The sequence below is a fragment of the Pestalotiopsis fici genome (assembly GCF_000516985.1).
Source record: "Pestalotiopsis fici W106-1 unplaced genomic scaffold PFICI_Scf_11, whole genome shotgun sequence".
In the NCBI taxonomy this organism is placed as follows: Eukaryota; Fungi; Ascomycota; class Sordariomycetes; order Amphisphaeriales; family Sporocadaceae; genus Pestalotiopsis; species Pestalotiopsis fici.
The window spans coordinates 346428-365411 of record NW_006917101.1 but is presented as its reverse complement, the minus strand read 5'-3'; the positions used below and the strand labels follow the sequence as shown (position 1 = coordinate 365411).

General features: G+C 47.3%; 5 protein-coding genes across 5 annotated transcripts; 1 reads left to right on the top strand and 4 right to left on the bottom strand.

Annotated features, from left to right (window-relative positions):
* Positions 1 to 4207: 4207 nt before the first annotated feature.
* Positions 4208 to 6475, bottom strand: PFICI_13122 (uncharacterized protein; the record flags this gene model as incomplete). Its single annotated transcript, XM_007841703.1, has 1 exon — positions 4208 to 6475. One exon carries the CDS (start codon positions 6473 to 6475, stop codon positions 4208 to 4210), a length of 2268 nt encoding a protein of 755 aa, XP_007839894.1.
* A 4773-nt stretch (positions 6476 to 11248) lies between these two features.
* On the bottom strand, positions 11249 to 11602 carry PFICI_13121 (uncharacterized protein; the record flags this gene model as incomplete). Its single annotated transcript, XM_007841702.1, has 1 exon — positions 11249 to 11602. The coding sequence occupies one exon, from the start codon at positions 11600 to 11602 to the stop codon at positions 11249 to 11251; it is 354 nt and encodes a 117-aa protein (XP_007839893.1).
* Positions 11603 to 11724: 122 nt separating this feature from the next.
* PFICI_13120 (uncharacterized protein) lies at positions 11725 to 12276 on the bottom strand (the record flags this gene model as incomplete). Its single annotated transcript, XM_007841701.1, has 1 exon — positions 11725 to 12276. The coding sequence occupies one exon, from the start codon at positions 12274 to 12276 to the stop codon at positions 11725 to 11727; it is 552 nt and encodes a 183-aa protein (XP_007839892.1).
* A 3726-nt stretch (positions 12277 to 16002) lies between these two features.
* On the top strand, positions 16003 to 16710 carry PFICI_13119 (uncharacterized protein; the record flags this gene model as incomplete). Its single annotated transcript, XM_007841700.1, has 5 exons — positions 16003 to 16078; positions 16130 to 16261; positions 16315 to 16447; positions 16508 to 16567; positions 16629 to 16710. The coding sequence occupies 5 exons, from the start codon at positions 16003 to 16005 to the stop codon at positions 16708 to 16710; spliced, it is 483 nt and encodes a 160-aa protein (XP_007839891.1).
* A 931-nt stretch (positions 16711 to 17641) lies between these two features.
* On the bottom strand, positions 17642 to 18885 carry PFICI_13118 (uncharacterized protein; the record flags this gene model as incomplete). Its single annotated transcript, XM_007841699.1, has 3 exons — positions 17642 to 18135; positions 18190 to 18364; positions 18418 to 18885. 3 exons carry the CDS (start codon positions 18883 to 18885, stop codon positions 17642 to 17644), a joined length of 1137 nt encoding a protein of 378 aa, XP_007839890.1.
* Between the last annotated feature and the right edge of the window lie 99 nt (positions 18886 to 18984).

Below are 18984 nucleotides of genomic sequence, written 5' to 3'. Positions count from 1 at the left end.
TGTACACCAGCACAAATCTGGGGGAGGAGAGGGGGGGCTGTCGTCCGGTAATCACTACCGACGTCCCGGCAATCGTGTTCATCCTGGTGAATAGCTTTGGCTGCTCATTCGTGCGCGTATACCTACACATATTTAGGTGGTAAAGGAGGGCTGTCAAAATCTGTTTCTGGTGTGAGCCGAAAGAAAATACCAAAAGGTTGAACTACTGGATGCAGGTCCGTTGTTGAGATCGTGTCATAAATGCACCCACCAAATTTGATATCTTCAAGTCTTGGCTTTTGTCAAACGCATACTCTATCTCAACTTTGTGCGAACCCTGTACAAGTTGTAAGCGACTGGTATCATTGAGACTCGGGTATTCATACCACAATAGCATGTCTCACTTCTTCCAAGATGACATGTGCGACTACATGTTCTCTTGTCGTCAGATATCTACTTCAAGTCTCTTCAGGTCCATTGTCGAGTATCCAGTTATAGCATTGTTCCCTATCCTATAGTAGCACGGATATCGGTTGTCTTGGTACTTTGTAGTTGGAATAAGAAATCAAGTTCAAGTTGATCGTTTGCTTTTTCTCCCACAGCCTCCCGCCGTGTAACCCGAGCATCGCGTGTTTCGTACAACTAACTGCAGTTGTTGCTCCGGTGCCATGGTCACCGGTAAAGCTCATAAAATTTTTACTTTTCTTACGAAGTGGTTTCTTTATTTGTCTTTTGATTCTTCATGTCTCTCTGCATGTATGTGTGCTTGTTTCGCCCCTGGAGGATCGTCATCCGGAAGTCATCCCTCCACTTTCCCAAGGGTTCTCGCCCCAAACATAAAATGAAGCATGGCATCATTGGGCAGAGAGACCGCCTGACGGCATGAGACAGGTTGCTCGGGTGGTTGCTGTGAGGTGTCTAGACGTCTGCACAATAATCGTCGGGTATCACAAAACTTATTGTGGCCACAAGCAACCGACCCGGTACCTGGACACTTATCTTGCATCAGCCTCATACCTAACCCCATGACATACCATACCATGCATAGACATAATAAAGAAAGTCCGGCCCTCGAAAGGCAGTTTCTGAACTCGAGTTACACACGGGATCGGACCTTGGCTACAAATATGTCTCCATCGCCGAGGGCCGGAGCAGGACAGGCATCGACGGGAGCACATCCGTGGGGCCACTCACTCACTCTCTTGCGCGGCAGTGGATAGGGTTCTTATTACTGTTCTCCATTTGCCTTTCCATGCTGTACATTTAACGCGCTTGATACTGCAGAAAGATACAAAGATGCTCGACAGTGGTGCACCCTTTTCCAGCCTTGCAACTGACCTGCCCAACCCCAATTTCGGAGCCTGCGTCTCCGCGCGCCGCACGAGTATGGCCAGGACCCCTTAATAGGAATATGTGCATATTCCCACACTTTACATACGCACATGCTGCTGCTGCTTGCGACACAAGCTCCAAGTTCGAAAAAGTAAAAAGAATTTTTGTGGAGTGCCTTTGTAAGCGCCTGTCCAACCATGGGGAGGGCGCTCGACCAAATGCTGCTGACATCATGCTACCAAAGCAGGTACGCGCAGTTGTATCACGATCAGGGCCAGAACAGAATACTTTACTTGCCCTATCAAAAACTTATGCAGGTCCCTTTCCCTACCAGTTCATCTGCCCACCCATTTACAAGATGCAGCAATGCAGACGCCACTTCACACAGACATGAAAAATGATCACCAAGAAACAATATTGTGGGTGACGCAAACACACCTTTCTCTCTCCTTCTCTCTTATCTGCAAGCGAAATGTCCCCGACGTTTTCAGAGCAACGGAGAATCAAGCCCGTCAACCCCCCTCTTCCCTATGGCGAAGCACTCCTGCTGTCTGTAAGCTGTAAGCACACCTGGTAGTTATGACGCTGATGCCATACCTGTCTTATCTCAAGAACGACCAGTGGTGAAAGTGACGTCGTGGCAAAACGTATGCTAGGTCACCATCATGTGAGTGGCGGTGCGACGTGGCGGTGCGCGGCCTATGCAGTTGGCTTGCATATCACAATAAATATTTGAGCTCGCTTGCAAAAGAGTGGCAAGTAGCTTGGTTATGACATGTTGATATTCCCGGACTGTGACTCTCTAGATAGGAAAAACTGACATTGGCCCCCTCATGTTGATCAAAGGCTCACTGTGAAGTATCGCCACCAATTCACCTTGTCAGATATGTATACCTGTGGCCACTGGTGGCGGACAACATTGAAATATAGCGCAAGTCATTGCGGAGCATACCGCATGATGCTCTGGGTCGATGACTCATGTAGAGATGGCCTAGATACGTATGTAGAGCAATTTGGTGATCCGACTTGTAGATGTAATTTATATAGCCACATGTGTAATCCTAGGTGGTCATCACATCTCCAGATCCGAGCTCATAACCGATTGTAGTACGGTTGAAAGATGTCATGATTCTCAACCTATCTGGAGAAATAGCTGCCACAATATGAATGCTTACAACAATAATTCATTTATTCCTGGCTACCGGTCATATATGAACACACACAGAGACTTTCGGTGCTGATCTGTCAGAAAAGCCTTTCGTGGTGATAAAGGGGCAGCAGTCTTGGCATTGAAAAGTTGAAATAGGAGTCAATCTGTTGAATTTAGAGTTTTGTTATTCAGTATGGACATCTAGGTGACTTGTGTTACTCCCATGCCTCACTTGTAAAGAATGAACAAAGTTTATAAAGGATGAAGGTTTCCACTCACGGCCTTTATCCAACTTTGACACTAAGTGAATGGTCTCAAGGAGGATACAACTTTTATAGTTAGGAACAATCCTTTGAAGATTTAGAGAAAATTCTATGAAAACCCGGAAAAGCTTGAGAAAAAGAGTATATAAGCCCAAACTGGGTAGCTGCAAAAGCACGACGCTGAAGAACCATGAAGATACATGGAGCAGTGAGTTCATAAAGTCGTCGTAAGTACTTGATCCAAGTCATTCGTTTCTGTGTAATAATTCAACGTTTGAAGAAAAAGACAGAATGGTGATAATGGATGATCAAAATCAATTTAAATACAATTTCATCAATTCCTCAACATAATTAGCATCACATCTCCCATGTCATAGGATTGCAATCGGAAACTTATTCCCCATGCTCGGAATGTTGAACGAATTATACACAGCTACCATCGAACCAAACGAATCACCCTTTTGACGGTATTGACAGAGACATGTCCTCGGCTTTTATAGGACTCGGATGTGCTCAAGAATCACAGAGGGTTATTGGAGATAATTAGGTATGGTTTATATTTGTCATATCTGTTCGCTGTTGCCACTTGAAGCTCATCGAAAAGGACGAGTTGCAGCTGATGATGAATTTAGTCAAACGCACGGTACATAAGAGTTTTATAAAAATAAAAATAAAAACAAACTAGTAATAGAGATCTCTGCCTAGGGAAATCATGTCAATCAAAGACGAAATCTTCGGTCCAATTGTGAAAAGGCGTTTCACAAGAGATTTATACACTTCTCACTGAATAGCAATGGAGATGACTGCTGGAGACAGACTCGATGATATCCTTACGGAAAACATGTTGACTTTCTGAGAAATAAATCAACGCCTGCACATCCAAGCAATGAGCGTGACAAGTGTACATCTATTCAACTATGTACATAGAACATGTTCAAAGTCCAATCAAGACCTAGTCGCGGGATCAGTCCGGCGCACCAAGAAGAATGACAAATGAAATGAAGCAGATCCCCGAAATAATGGTCACATATCGTTCAATGTGTGTGTGTGTATAGCCCGTAGGTAGATCGCTCTCTGTGGCTTCGATCGAGGCTCCCAGAAAATAGAGGACGCCGCCCAATGTCTGAACACCCGGAATCTGTGTTGCTCCTTATGCAAATAATTCAAATTCCTTTCCCCGTCCATCTTGTACTGCGCTCCACCATTCGCCGCACCTTTCGGAGCACTGAGCCAAGAATCGCCAAGTGATTCGACCCCCTATTTCTTCATTTATATCTCTTACCAATGTTGAAATCATCATCCCAAGGAAGTTGTGCCACGTTTGTCCGCGTCGGGAGCTTAATGCCAACCCTTGTGATGAAAATCCAGCATAACCCAGCATAAACAAGGTATGCCCGAGGAATAATGCAGTTGCACCCTTCGAACAGCAAACATTTCGATTCCTGTTTGATATATTCTTGTGAAGTCTTGTCCGAGGGTCCATTTAGAAGATGCCGCGTCCACTGGCTAGGCGCACAAAACTATATGGCACATTCTGTCCGACGAGTTGCCTGAGTGATTCAACGGTCGTAAATGCTGCAACGTCAGCGACCCCATAAGCAGCAAATCCACTCTGCTCGGCAATAGTGCCTGGATCACTCTTTCTAGGTCCATCTGCTAGGTCGAGGAAGACCTTACGGGTGTTTGTAGAGGAAGGACTCCTTGTGCCTCCAAAGACACGCAGTAGCATGCCTACAATGTTACCCTTTTCAGGGCCTAGGGCAGAGACAATAACGAATGGGCTCGCCTCGTCCCCAACCATACGCGCTCTCTGGAGGCTTTCTAGAGAATTGAAAGGCTCAATCGTCATACCTCTTGAGAGTGCAACCGGTGTTTTGAAACCGACGGTGTACACCTTGTCAACCTGGAGGGCTTTGAGAGCAAAGATGACGGACGCCGCATCGTCTGAGCTCGTTGCTAGAACCAGTGCTGTGCGTCCAAAATAAGCCGACGGCGCAAGATCACGCGTCAGTGTGCTGAGTATGCCACGCCAAGTCGCGTTATCAAAGACTAGAGACGAGTGAGGAGGCAGCCCTGAGCTCGACTGTGACAGTACCGATCTGTGACGTGCCTCGCCGTTTCGTGTAGGGCTCGATGGAATGGAAGCCGGCGCCGACTCAGGTGCGTGATTCGAGCTTGAACGTACCGTGATCGTGTCTATCATGCCGATCACGCGGGCCGCTTCCGTTAGGATAGGGCCCGCACCATTCCTGAGTCGTGAGAAGACATTACTATTGTGCATCAAGCTTGTGTAGGACACGGGAGGGTTCAGGTATGCGCCGCCAAACGCCTTTTGATTACACCAGGCTTCGACGCATGAAGGTCCTCGTGTCTGTCGTTCCACGACGGCGAACTGATGAGGCAAGCCGAGTTCGTTGAAGCACTTTTCGTAAAAAGGAGCCTGGGGCGCTGCGACTCTCAATGATGGACTATTGATGCCATACAGATTTCTTTTTGGCAGCTGGCCCAATAGAGACAGTGCAGCGTTGATCTCGGCAGCACTCATTTGACCCGGAGCTGCAATGATGGGCAAGAGCGGGTGTGTGATTGGAGTAAAGACCTTGTTCAATGTTCGGGAGAACTGTCCCGTCTCGCCCATGTTCACCAGCGAAAGGGGCGGCGCGTCTGGGTACTCGGCTCGGATCTTGGACCGAAAATACTCCATCTCAAAGTTCTCGTTGTGCTCATTGATAAAGGCAATCATTTTGACGATATCAGCATATTTCCGTGATTCGAGGAAAATCGATTGTGCCTGAACCGAAGGCCATTTGAAGGTGAAGGAGAAATCGTGAAAGGCTGACATGATACGGCTATTGCCTCTCTGCTCGTACAGCCTTTGGCGAATGGCTTCTGGTAGCCATACCTCGACATCAATATATTCGACGCCCCATTGGATTGCTCGATACAGGTATTCGTAGTATAGCTCGGGATTGTCCATGGGGAACCGCCCATTCTCCTTTGTGCAGCGAGTTGTGAAGATCAGGGGCAATTCGGTCCTTTGTCGCAACAGCATGAGTTGCTCGCCAATATAGCTCAGGCTTGGAACTGGGGCAAATGTACCATCGCTCAACGGCTCTTTTAGTAAATCAACGCGCAACTCGACAGCGTCAGCGCCAACTGTGAGGATATCTATGTTAGGCAATGCTGCATGCACATCAGGAAATGTCGTCGAGATGAAGTAGGTCCTTGGTTTTGCCATCAAGGCCTCGTGGTGATTAATCTGACCAAGGACGAAGGAAGTGAAGCGTGACAGGTCGCGACGAAAGAAGGGCGCCTCTGAGTACAGAAACTCGTAATCACACTCGGCCGATAGCTGGGCATCCGGCGGCATCCCTTGGTTGACATTATGTGCATTGATGGCAACCACAATATTCTTGGCGCGTGCAGTGATATCCTCCTTTGCCTTGTCTGCGGCCATCCCAATCACAACGTCCTTATCTGTCGATGATATGCTGCCGAATCCATCAGCTAGGCGATATGATTTCCCCAGAACATCAGCAAAGACCGAAACAATGTTCTCTTGCCCAGGACCAAATACAATGACCACAATCCGGGTATCGCCCCTCTTTGGTCCGCTGCCAAATTTAACTCCATTCATGGACGGTGACATCGATCGCCGATCAATGTCCATTTCGATCCCCGGCACACCGTTGACACTCAGAGGCCGCACAGGCGGCGGGCCGGCGTCTAACTTTTGGACTACGGTGGCCATCTCGCTGTTTTCCCTACGGGTGCTTTGGCAAGTGTCTGTCGAACGAAACAACCGTAGGCACCTTGACGGTTAGAGTGAAAGGCGGTGTCCAGGCCGGTCAGTCGTCGTAGGCTGAGGTCTACTCGCCTTAAGTGACACGCCTTTGACGCCGTGGAAAGAAGATATAGCAAAGGGGCGGAGACAGTCCTGGGGCATGACAGAAGTACCAGCACAGGAGAGGAGAAACCGCCAGACCGAGCAAGAGGCACAGGACTATTTCTTATTAAACAGTCTCAACTTGTAAATACCCTAGCAGGAGGAACGTTGCCTTGGCCCAGGTAACGGAAGACGGTGGAGCTGAGCTGGGAAGCTAGATGTCAGCTACGGGATATCTCATTGGTGGTGTCCCAGCTTCCAATACAGCGTAGCGATCTGGTAGGACCGTTGCAGCGGGGCACCTTGTGCGCTCGGAGAATATGTGTTTGACGGTAAGTAGGTAGGCGATGTAGTGGGCGTCTTCCCTGACGACAACAATATAGTAGTATGTTGTAGTAATAGCCTTAGCTTTTGCTCGCAACTAAGGACGCGAGCAGAATTAAGGTTGCGATTCGACGACAACGGTGCTAACCTAGGTCAGGTTATCCACCTCAAATGGCAGCAACCGGTCTCAATGTGTGATGATCTGTACTAGGGGCACGTCGGTAGACGCATGAGATAAGGCGGAAGAATATTGCTTCTTGGCATCAGTCGGCTGTGACTCGTTTCTGTTAGACGTCGTATAATTCTTCCAGCCACCAGAAGGCAGAGATTCGGGCCAGGCCGGGCCTCGGCGAAACAATCAGTTGCTTGCAGGACCCAGGTTGGTGGATTGAGCCTCAAACGCTATGAGCGGGAGATGGGAATGTTGGAGGGCAGCAGGGACAGTTCCAATGCCGCTTGGTAAGTTAAGGTAGCTGTTATGTAACCACTACCCCGGGGGAAAAACAAAACAAAGGGCACACACTGGCTGACAGGCAGACAGACTGGCAGGCAGGATTGCGGAGTCGAGCTGGGCTGTGGTATATAGTTGTTCTTTTTTGCTTTTCTTTTCCTCCTTCTCTTGGCAGTCCAAACAATGGTTAGACCCAAACTCAAGAACTTGTCGGACCAAGCTGTCTGCTTCTCCGGAGCAATGAAACTGAATTTAAATGGGGAGGCATGAACTCGGAATATCCAGAGTGGGGTGGAAGACAGGACCGGCAACGACAAGCGATGGACTGTATGCTGAGTGGACACTCCTTGCTTCCCTCGCTCTCTCACGAGAAGAATAGACGACGGCAGCACTCTGACAGATTATGAAGAAGAAGGGCTGCATGAGTAGCATAGACGACAGCATGGGGTTGGTTGAACGGGATGGGGGATTTAGATGGGGGGGACTGAAAATGAAACCAACTGGCCAGGTAAATAGATAGAGATGAACCCAGACGGATGTGTGCTGGTACCAATTGACTGCTGCTGCTGCTGCGGCGGCGTGAGGATCAATCACGGATTGATTTACATTGGATACGTTTCCAGCGAGAAAGGAAAGGATAACAAGCAGTAGGAAGGATGTGGTAGGTACGAGTTACACCGGGCTCTAATGGACTCGTGGGCCGTGGGGATTGTACCCACACATGTCCTCCAACAGACCTGCCAAGCCTCCTCTGGGGCATGGGAATTTCCCCGATTTCCAGTTGCAATGCCCGCTAGCTTTGCATGCTGACAAGGTTGTATGGGCTGGGGGGGCAGAGGAGGGGGCAACAACCCGGTGCCTCCGCCTACATAGCACTTTCTTTGACGGCTATTCTGACTTTGTTTGGTGGTGCTTTTTCTTTTTTTTACACCTTGCGAGATGCATGCATGAATAGGTAAGCAGGCATGAAGTAGGCGACGGGACGAGATGCTTTCTAAACTTCATCCCAATACAGGAAATGCAATGTCTATCATCGGCCCATGTATATAGTCTGGAGAAGACTACATGTAGACAACAGACAGCTGAGCTGCTAAAGAATCCATGTACGGCCGCTCAAATTTTGAGAGTCAAGAGATGTAAAGCCAAGCCAATTCCACCCAGTGTACATTGTAAACAGAGGGTTGCTAGAAGCTGTGGATTTATATTTTGTATATCCACCAAACAGCCAAGAAGCATGTTTCTGCACTACGATCTCGCATATTCCGTAGACGTGGCCGGGAATATCAATAGGTGCTTTGCTTGGCTTTTCCGGGAATCCGGCCAACGTCAGTACCTATATAGACATTGGATATCCTATCCTGGGGCAACGATATATCTAGCAGCTCAGTTCCGTGGTCCTGGAATGCACGGTCCGGTATGATCTTGAATGTTAGCGAAGATGACATCCATACACACATTCCAAAGACGAACGTGTACCTGGTTACTGGTCTGGATTGTCAATCTGCCGTGGCAAGAAGCCGAGCTTGGACCGGGTACTGCTCTCAGACGAGACATATAGGCAGGTTCTGTTATGAAGATCAAAAGCCACAGGGAAAGACGTCAAGTTTCAACCATTTGAAAATCATATCCTACCCGCTGGAGCTCGCAATGACTCCCAAGCATTAATTACACTAATTTCTTTCAACAATGTGCCTCCTAGAATTGTAGTCTTGAATTAGATTTCATCGTGACTACTACGATATTATCTTGGTGCAGATAGATTACCATTAGAGAAGAGAAGGGCTCTTAAAAGCTAATACAGCAATATTGTGTAGTAGACCTTGTGCTACATGGGCCGTCTAGGAGAGCTCCTATCTGGGATAAGACTCTTCTAGTGAGGGGACATAGACTAGAAGAGAGAGGTCTTGATTACATACTTGGAGTTGGATGGAGGTTAGGTACCTTGGGGGAGAAGGCCCATAATTTTCAGCGGGCACTGCGGGGGAAGCTTGGGCGCATTAGGTCTCGCCCATTCCCCTGGAAGAGCACCTGGCGAGCCTGGGGGTCTTCTTCTGACCCCCCTCTCCAGCAAACCCCCCCTGGCGCGGGTTTCGTCTTGCATGTCTCGAATTGTCGTGGTTTTGCCGGACGTTCCCTATTACTGGATCTTCTTCAGCATTTAATTCCACCAATCACAACCCCGCATACTGCGTATGGTTGTTAATGCCCGCGGCGACCTTCCCGAACACCCTTGCCTGTCTTTTTTTCCCTCCTTTGACATGATCAGTCAGGGAAAAATTAAGAAGGGACGACGACAAAAGACGACGGCTTCGTGGCTTCGGAACTGGGTATGGCAGAAATATTTCTTGTTTCTTGTCGTATTGTTCGCAAATGTCTCGTGTCAGACCCGAGCTGGTCCACAATGTTGTGCATTACGTACCAGCCGCCCCCCGCCAAGACTATATAAGACGTCTGATTATCCCGTCTTGTCGGGCCAGATCATACAACTTTGCAACGATGTGAGGATAATAAGAAACATGAAAATATTACAAGCTTACGCAAGAGCATTCTGCTCTTTGGCCACTGGTTTCTGTGGAGTTCACTGATTGACATCTGATACCCGGTTCCAGCTTCACTTGGGTTATCGGACGCGAGTAGGAAACGAGGCCCGACCTGGAAGTGGTGGGATTCCTCTGATCCGACTGTCGCGGCTATACCATATCGTACCGCTCCCATGAAAAACTCAAAGCTGACATTTTCCTCGTGGCCAGGTCATCTGGACCATCAAATTGAGATCAAGCGAGCGCGGCCTGAGGCTTCCGTCTGGCTTGGCATTACCACGACGGCCTGGTCTGGAGCCAGCTTTGATTTGCTTTCTTGCAGCCACTCCTGTTCAGTATAGTGTTGCGCATCAAAGCTGGACGTGAACGATCCAGAGAGATCATAAGACGCAAATAATCATCTTGTGCGCAGCACATGATTACATACACGTAGCTTTAGAAGACATCTTGTGACCAGCCATCTTCCACCGCACCGCAAAGTTCTTGATGCAAAGACCGAGGTATCACAAATTGATCTTTGCAATGTAGGACTTGGTCTGTAGCAATCGTCTCCTGTATGCCTCTAGGTCCGTCGAGTACATTCAGCGGGGAAAGCCACGTCCATGTTCATACACTTCCATGTATCGGTAGGCATACTGGCTCCATCCTTGCTTTCATGATACCATCCGGGCTGGCCCGATGGTTCTGCCGCTTCATGCGTTTCCAAAAATCCTCATTCGTCATTCCAAAAGTTCTTTTCAAGTCGTGTTATTGGAACGCGGCCCGACGTCAAGCGTCTTCTGACTTGAGGCTGCATTTCTAATATGCAACAAATCAGAACCAGCGTCCAAAGCCGTGTGCAAGATAAGCAAAGTCCAAATAGTGTCATATTTGATTCATCATATTCTTTTCTCATGGTGCAATAGCGATCAAGGTATCTCAATGGTACCAATGTCCATGGTTCTGGGAGCATGTACAAGACGTAAGAAGAAAGATCTCATTGTGTGTTGATCTTCCTCAAGGATTGTTAAAGCGCACATGCACATGGATGACAAAAGATCTTCGCGGCGAAAGCAGATGAAAATCAGCCTATTCAATAAGAATTAGCCTACCTACAAATAAAGCCTTTGTCCTGAGTCTTGGCTCTACTATTCGGATCTGAAGCAGTCATCCTCGAGCAGTAAGAGAGCCCGCTCCTTTGCCTTCTTCAAGCGCTCAATGCTCGCCTGCGTTAGTCTAGTGGCCTCTCTGACCACCTCATCATTATGCTCTCTCACTTTTTGGGCCTCTTCGGATGCCGCCGCTGTTGTCGTTTTCCTGGTCTTCTTTTCCTCGACCAGAATTTCATTCGACTTCTTGAGCTTTACGAGCTCGTCCCAGAGTTTTCCTATTGATCTCAATCTTCAGGTCCCCTTTGCTATCTCTAAAGTCATCAATCAACACATCTTTCTCATCCACCAGATTGTTCAGCTGCTCAACCAGCTCTTCCAAAGTGCTAGTGGAACTTGCCACCTTCCCATTGGAGGCTGCCATGCGGATCAAATTCTCGTTCTCATTTAGCAACTTCTCGAAATCATTCTCGAATTCGTCGATTCGGTTTTGCAGGTTTTTGGCAAGCTGATTGGCGTTATTTGCTTCGCTTGCAATCGTTTTGCACTTGTTGTCCAATGTCTCGTACTCGTTCTGTGTTTGGCGCATGAGCGCTTTGCAGTTGTCGTCCAATCTTTTGTACTCGTCCTGGAGGGGTTTTTTAATCGTTTGAGACGCTTTGCTTATCCTCTTCGGACTTTTCGAGGTTGCCCTAAAGCTCTTCAATCTTGTCAGAGAGCTTTTGGCTGTCCTCCTTTGAGGTTCTCAAGTTGACTGTCCATGTCTTGCAATTGTAGTTTCAATTGATCAACTTGCTTTTGTAGCTCCTTGGCCGAATCTTTTGAACCATCAGCATTGCCGCTCAAGTTACCATGGTTGAACCCCCGAGAATCGCGAGCATTAGCGGCTTTGAGGTCCATTAACTCCCTCGAAAAGTACAAGATGACCTTCTCCTGTTGGTCCTCAAGACGATTGAGATGAGAAACAGGGACTGTGGTCTTGCCTTGGAGATCAACACGGAGGCCTTCCAACCAACCACTGCATCGAGTTTCAACTTGTGTTATCCATTTCTTCTCTTCCTCGGTTGGTGCTCGTCCAATCTGATGAGTAAAGTCCTGGAGCTTCTCCTCGATTCGTGCCTCTAGACTGGCTGCCGTTTGGGTTTGCTGAACCATTGCCGGCCTTGAGCCATCTGCAAGGGTTTTGTACATTTTGAGAACGTGTTCGTTCTTAGTTTCGTCAAATCCTGGTTCAGGTACCGCCCACGTTGGCTTCAAGGACATAGCGAGTTATGAAGGTCGGGAGAACTCACTGGTGCGATTTGTATTGGTTTAATCATTTCGATTATTCTGGTTCTTTCGGGCAGTTATATACAAAATGTCTCCCGGTAATGTCCTCCTTGGCTATACTTTGAATATTTCCCGATCAAGAAAAAAGAAAAAGAAAGGCACTAAAAGAAGATAGTCAGTTCGTGCAATACATGAAACAATATTACAAAGAACTTTCAACCGAGACAAAGGAATGATTCGTTTCAACGACAAAACATTGTGCAATGTTGTCAAAAACTTGTACTTGGATGAAGTGTTTTGCCCACTGGTTACGAGCCGAAGGTTGGCAGATTGGAAGAACCAAATCACCAGCCTATTCATTCATTTATTTGTTCATAGTACTGAGACCAAAGACATTGAGGGTACTATGCTAGGTCTACTATCTAGCAACCTCTTTTTCGAAGGCGTCTCGCCAAAAGCGACTCCGTTTGCTCCATTCCTCCTGCGTCGGATGAGTCCCAGAAGTAAGCTACGGACTGTCACCCGTCGTGCTGTGCTTTCGCCTCGGGTAACTTTCAAAGTACCTGGACAAACTCAGTAGTCGCGCGGCAGTGAAGCGCCGTCAAACTACCCATCCGGGTATTCTGTGATGATGATTTACCTAAAAGGCTCTCAAGTCAGTAACCTGAAGATCTGAATGATTTAATTTGGGACTTATACAACCCTATGTTCCCATTATCACTTTGCTTGAGAGAATAGAAGGAGTTGAGCCTTGAAACTAGGTCTAGCTAGCCAGTCTGAGTATCTCAGATACAGAGCTACTTGAGACGGATACAAGCCCAGGTTGTTGAGTACTACACTGAACAAAGTATGGCATATACACTGTCTGTCTCAAATGTTCAATGAACCAGAGGGCGTTTAGCGTAATGTTGGCAACCCATCCTAGCCAGCTTCTCTGGCATACCTGATCCTTTCACTACTATTGGGTACTTGCCTCATGAAACCAAACTTGACTAGACCACAAGGCCGCTGGTCTGTGAGTCCTGGCCTTTTCTTTCTCACTAACCTGGGCCAATTGAAGGTCAAGGGTTCGACGAGGTGAAAATGGTTCATCCATCCCTTGCATCAGATCAAAACGACCTGCTCCACTTCAAACAATGCTGGACCACCCATCCAAAGAATCCGGTACGAGTGATGAAAGAACATCAATTGATTTCTTGTCCCGCAATTCCACCTGATCCATGTATTTATCTTATCTGGGCACTTTAAAGCAAACACTTTTATAATGTGCTTTGCCCATAAACTCCACGACGAAAGAGAAAGCCTACGAAACTTGGAAACTGGCTCGCCGAGATGAACTAATTGCACAAATACAAGTCTGGACGGCAACCTCAAAGTAAAGTCCGTGGCGGTCATCTACTATCTTCTATTTCGTAGTTTCATCCCTTTTTGCCACCAGTTTGATTGCCCTGCCAGAAGGCGGTCAAGCAAGTGAGAATGGTCAGTGTGCGCGAATGTCTCATTTTTAAATACATATAATATCGTCTTGTAAGGTATACAGAATGGCTGGCACCGTGAAAATTCGAGTTTTATCATCTTGATGGTCCAATTATGCTGCAAGTGGCCGTGAGATGGGTGAGCAGGTGATTTTGCAGCGCTACAGCTCATAGCTCAGAGATACTGAGGACCAAGAAACTTACTGCGGGTGAAATTTGAAAGTTTACTGCTAAGAAACTTGGGGAGCCGAAGTTTCCTGAAGCGGGTGCAGAGTTTCTCTTTCCAAACTATCTTTTCTAGTATGGGGGTTAGGAAGATTGTTTCTGAAACCTCTACCACGTTTTTTGTTGGATCTAGGGGTTTGGAGAAAATTTCTCAGTTGTATTAGAGGTTGCTGCTGTTGGAGGGAGCTTCAAGAGGATTCCAACAACAAACGTTGTCCGCAGAACCACGCTCGCCGTCATGCACTGGGATTCCTTCTATCTTACGTCTCCCTGGTAGGCTATGAGAGCGATTTCCTTTTGGCTCAACAGAGTCATTTTGTCCCTCAGGAAATGCAGTGGCTATGTTGGCAACAGTTCGGTAGGAAGCTTTTGGTTCACGAAGACGGGCATGCTTCCGTCGCAGCGCGATAGCAATATGATGAGCTACGATTGGACCGTTTGTACAAGATTCATTAGTTCACAAATGGATGATTGCCACGATCCTATTTACCCCAGAGGAATCAGTACGATAAGTTCTGGCTAGATGTTATTTCATGGATAGCGCCGACTGTCAGATTAGCTTTGGCCAAAAGTAATGGGTACAACTCTCGTTTTGACGGATAAAAGCAACCCATCCCGAAGGATAAGGTACGACTGGCTACGGCCGTAGAGCCCGGGCTAAAGGACCGCGGCATCTTTGGTCGGTGGGATTTGACCTACAATCCATGACTCTTGCCCGGAATGTTTGTCGTCGCTCATTATGATCGTGGGCGTGCCTCTTTTTCCGAATCACTTCCGCCGGAAGTATCATCAAGCAGGTTAAACTTCAATACCTGGCGCCACGGCGCAAAGGTTTGTACCGTGATCAAGAAAATATAACCACATTAGTCCTCCGCTTATCAGGCTAGGACCTCCCAGGCCTTCGGGGTACTGCAGCACATGTATTCCACGCTCTAGGTTCTGAGGCTACCTTCAATTCTATAGACGCCGGGATACGCTTCTGTCCTGTTTGTCCTGAGATACTATTCCATGGCAGGGTACTCTTCTGTGTTGGGATACCTTTCTAGGATACCCTTCTGTCCTACGGACAACAAGGACAAGAAACCTGACTATTCCATCAAGGTATAACTCAGGGTTTCATCACTGGGCTATCACAAAGCGCGTGTGGCATCAACGTCACGTGCAAGTACTGCTCAACAACGGGGCCGACGTCAACGCGCCGGCCGGACGCTACGGCCACTAGCTGTCCGATGACAACAAGTCGTAGAGAATACCTATCGCAGATCACCGGCTCGGGTATGTCTAGCTATTTTCTTTTCCCCAATAGCTCGATAAGATTAACTCAGACTGCTCTCTAAGTTCCTCCGTCTTTCCCCCATGCTTTTACACGCCGGTTTAGGTGAAAATGAACCGTATCACTATTTTGTACGAGATTCAAGGCTCTGCATATGCGAAGTCATTTTCAGCGGTGTTCGGTGGAGGTGACTCCTGGGGATCAGCCCCATCATAGTTGACTATTCTTGATGCAAGAAGCTCTATTGCGCCCCCCTATCATCTATACCATTGTTGACCACCGTCCAAATCCTCGTTTCGACAACTGGAGAAATCACTACTCAAATTGCTGGGAACGTTTGTCATTGGTCGTGAGAGGAGGATGCCAAGATCATAGGGCCATACCCCTCTTATGTAAACCTCAACCAACTTACGGTAGATGTTGCATTTCTGTATAACATATTTATGCCTACTATTAGTGTTATAATTAAGAAAATTTATTATTTCTCAAAAGGTTATATGTTGTCACATGCAATACGTTCCTCTATTCAGCCTCACCGAGCTAATTTCATCGAATAACTTTAAAATATTAAAGAATACCAAGGGTGGCGGAGTGATAGTCTGTTGCAAACACGATAACGTATTTCATAAGGTGTATCAAGCCGGTATAAAAGGCCATCGAACTTCCAAAAATCAAATGATTAATTCTTTCTTAAATTACTTTTAACTTCCTGATATAACAGAGACAACCCACCAAAATTTTGCAGTCATGTCGCCTGTCCGAAACAACGCTCTTGTGTCATTCACGAACTACAGCGCAGATCTCTGTATTGATCAGACCGATGGTGAGTATTGCGACCGATAAATGCCGCGCGCTATGCTGACAAAAGACATAGGAAATCCGGCAGACGGAACCCCTGTTATTGGGCATCGATATAACGGTTACAAGCACCAGCAGTGGAGACTGCAAAATGTAGGCACGACTGGACCCTGGCCCATATACATAATCAAGAATGAGGAAACTGGGAGTAAGTGCCTTAAGCCGTCATAAGTAAGAGATAATCACTGACATAGGCTCTAGGCTACCTTGATCTCACAAACGGCAAAGCCGACAATGGAACCAAAATCACAACCTGGCACGGTGGCGATACCATCAACCCTAACCAGCACTGGCGCTTCATCACTGGCGACCCTGCTAACCCTAATACTGTAATGTGAGTTGCTCTCTAATCACCATAGATTATCCGCATCTCGCTTCTGACCACTACTTATAGGATCCAAAATGTCCGAACGGGAACGTTCGTTGATCTATTTGAGGGTAGAAAATTAGAACAGTAAGCAAACTATAACTTAATATTTATTTTCCGCTATTTTTCATGTAATAATCATTTTTAGGACTCCGATTGTTGGTTGGAATGGTGACTTCAAGAATCTTGGCAATATTTACCATCAGCAGTGGAAAGTTCAGGATGTCTGAGGATGTAGTCTACTGTACATTCGTTGCGGGCGTCGAAAAGTCCACACACCTTGGTAGTCTACATAGCCAGCAATAGGTCAAGGCCATTCCAAATGAATATCCAAAATTGATCATTGATAGGTGCGGGACAGCCGAATCAGTGTTGAGTATAAATCTACAATTCAAGTCGGGTCGAACTTCAGCAAACCAGTCACGAGGAAACTGAAAAGTTGGAGTTCCCGCTCCTGGAACCGTTCTGCCAAGAAACCTTGATAATTGATTTTAACCGTACCTTCTGTCTTAATGCCTAAGTACACCCAAACAACTCCCGAGGACCAGAACCGGGAGGGCAATGAACGATGGGGTATTAATGCCCACTATCAAAACTAGCTTGGCGAAACTTCTTTCGAAATCAGAGGACATCACCGGAACAGGCCAGCCAAGCACTGCGTGGATATATTTATTCTCTCAAACATATTTTCAACCTGAAGCGCTAGTGAGCAGTGGTTGGGAATCATTGTGATTTGTTTCAGTCATGTAGTGGTCAAGTAATCTCATTAATTTGGGAATGCCCTCGAACACATGCGTTGAGCTTGCGTGGATCTTTCTTGAGGAAAGGGAATGTATATTTTGAACACTGTGTAGTGAGTACAAAAAGCACAAATTCTAATGAGTGACTACCGAAGCGCCATCGGGCTACTGTCCGTCCTGCTGTAAGCAAGAAGCTAGCCAAAAAGCCATAAAAATCAAGAATATCTGTAAAATCAACCGCATGAATGATGTGAATCATTCTGCCCCCAGTAAATGACAACCGCCACCCTATCACCATATGAACGCCATGCGGATAACACACTTTGAAGAAGATCACTGAGGGTATTGACCAATTACCATTGTCGCGTCCACTTGGATTGCTTGAAATGTCTATTTCCATCTACCATATTAGAGTGTACCATCACCATAACTGCTCGGAATCAACCATGTTTCGTCGCTGATCGGCCATGGTTCTTTGCGAAGGTGGTGGAATCATTGATCTCCGAGGCGACGTCTTGGGAGAGATTGTTTTTGGAGACTGCCCGTGGGGCGAATATATCTGGTACGTCTGCGGCGAGTACATGTTGGGCGAGGTAGTCTTGCCCGACTGGAGACTTACCCGAGTGTGGTAGGGAGCGTACGAGGACCGTTCCAGCTGTATGGGCGCAGGACGGCTAATGACAGCCGCGCCCTTTTGCGTCATACGACGCTCGTGGAGAGTGCTGTCGGACCACGAAGTGCTCAGCATCTTGCCGGGAAACAAGATCTGGAGTAGTGCCGTGGCTAGAAAGACGAGCGCGCCGTCGAGCACAAGAAAGAGGACTTCGCTCCGTTCGATTGCCGACGAGTCCCTGGCGACGGCAATGGTTCGATATATTGTGCGAGCCACAAGTAGAAAGGTAGAGAGGCTGATGCCTGTTTGATATCCGTGAGTTATTGGCCACAATCGGAGTTGTTATGGTTACCTACCAAACAGAAACGACTTGAATCGAGCTGTGTCATGTACTGCAGGCATGCCTCGGTCCCAGCCCCCTTTCCTCTGTCGTACAGCGAGCGCAAATCGGAAGCCGAGTATCACAAAGACGAACAGACTGACCAAGTGTATGGCCAAGCCTGCGACTAGAAGACGAATCCCAAAATTGTACTTTGATGATTAGTATACCAGAGAATTTTCAACTGCAAGACTTCAAGATTTACCAGAATAGAGTTGTCAAAGACGGTTGATAAGATGGCGCCGACGGCCTGAAGAATGATGCATATGATGATAAAAGCATAAAATACCACATTGTGCCAAGTCGGCCTCCACGGTCGGTATTGTTCACCATACGCTGCCACGATTGGCGGCATCAGTCGAAAAATGGCCAATGAGATGGTCGTGGGTGCCAAAACCGTGCCGAGCTGTGACAGAGCATAGTCGGCTCTGGTCCCATTGTCTCTCAGTGAAAGCAAAACACGGCCGATGTAGCCGATGATCTCGAGGAGTAGTCCAGTGACTATGGTCGTGGAGAAGACGATACTGTGATACCGAAACCCCAATAGGCAGGAAATGGGAATAAGAATAGCGAAAAGGGCTAGCAGGACGGCGTTGCCGACCAGCGAAGGTGAATATTGGAGAATGGTGTATAAGCAGTCGTTTCTGCTGCAATCTCCGCCTGTGCTGGCCATGTTGTCTCTCAATATTTTGACATGCAGAAGATAGAAAACAAGAGATTCCGATCGCAGAAGCTTTTCACTAGACAGTGCTACCAAGGGGTCAGTGATATA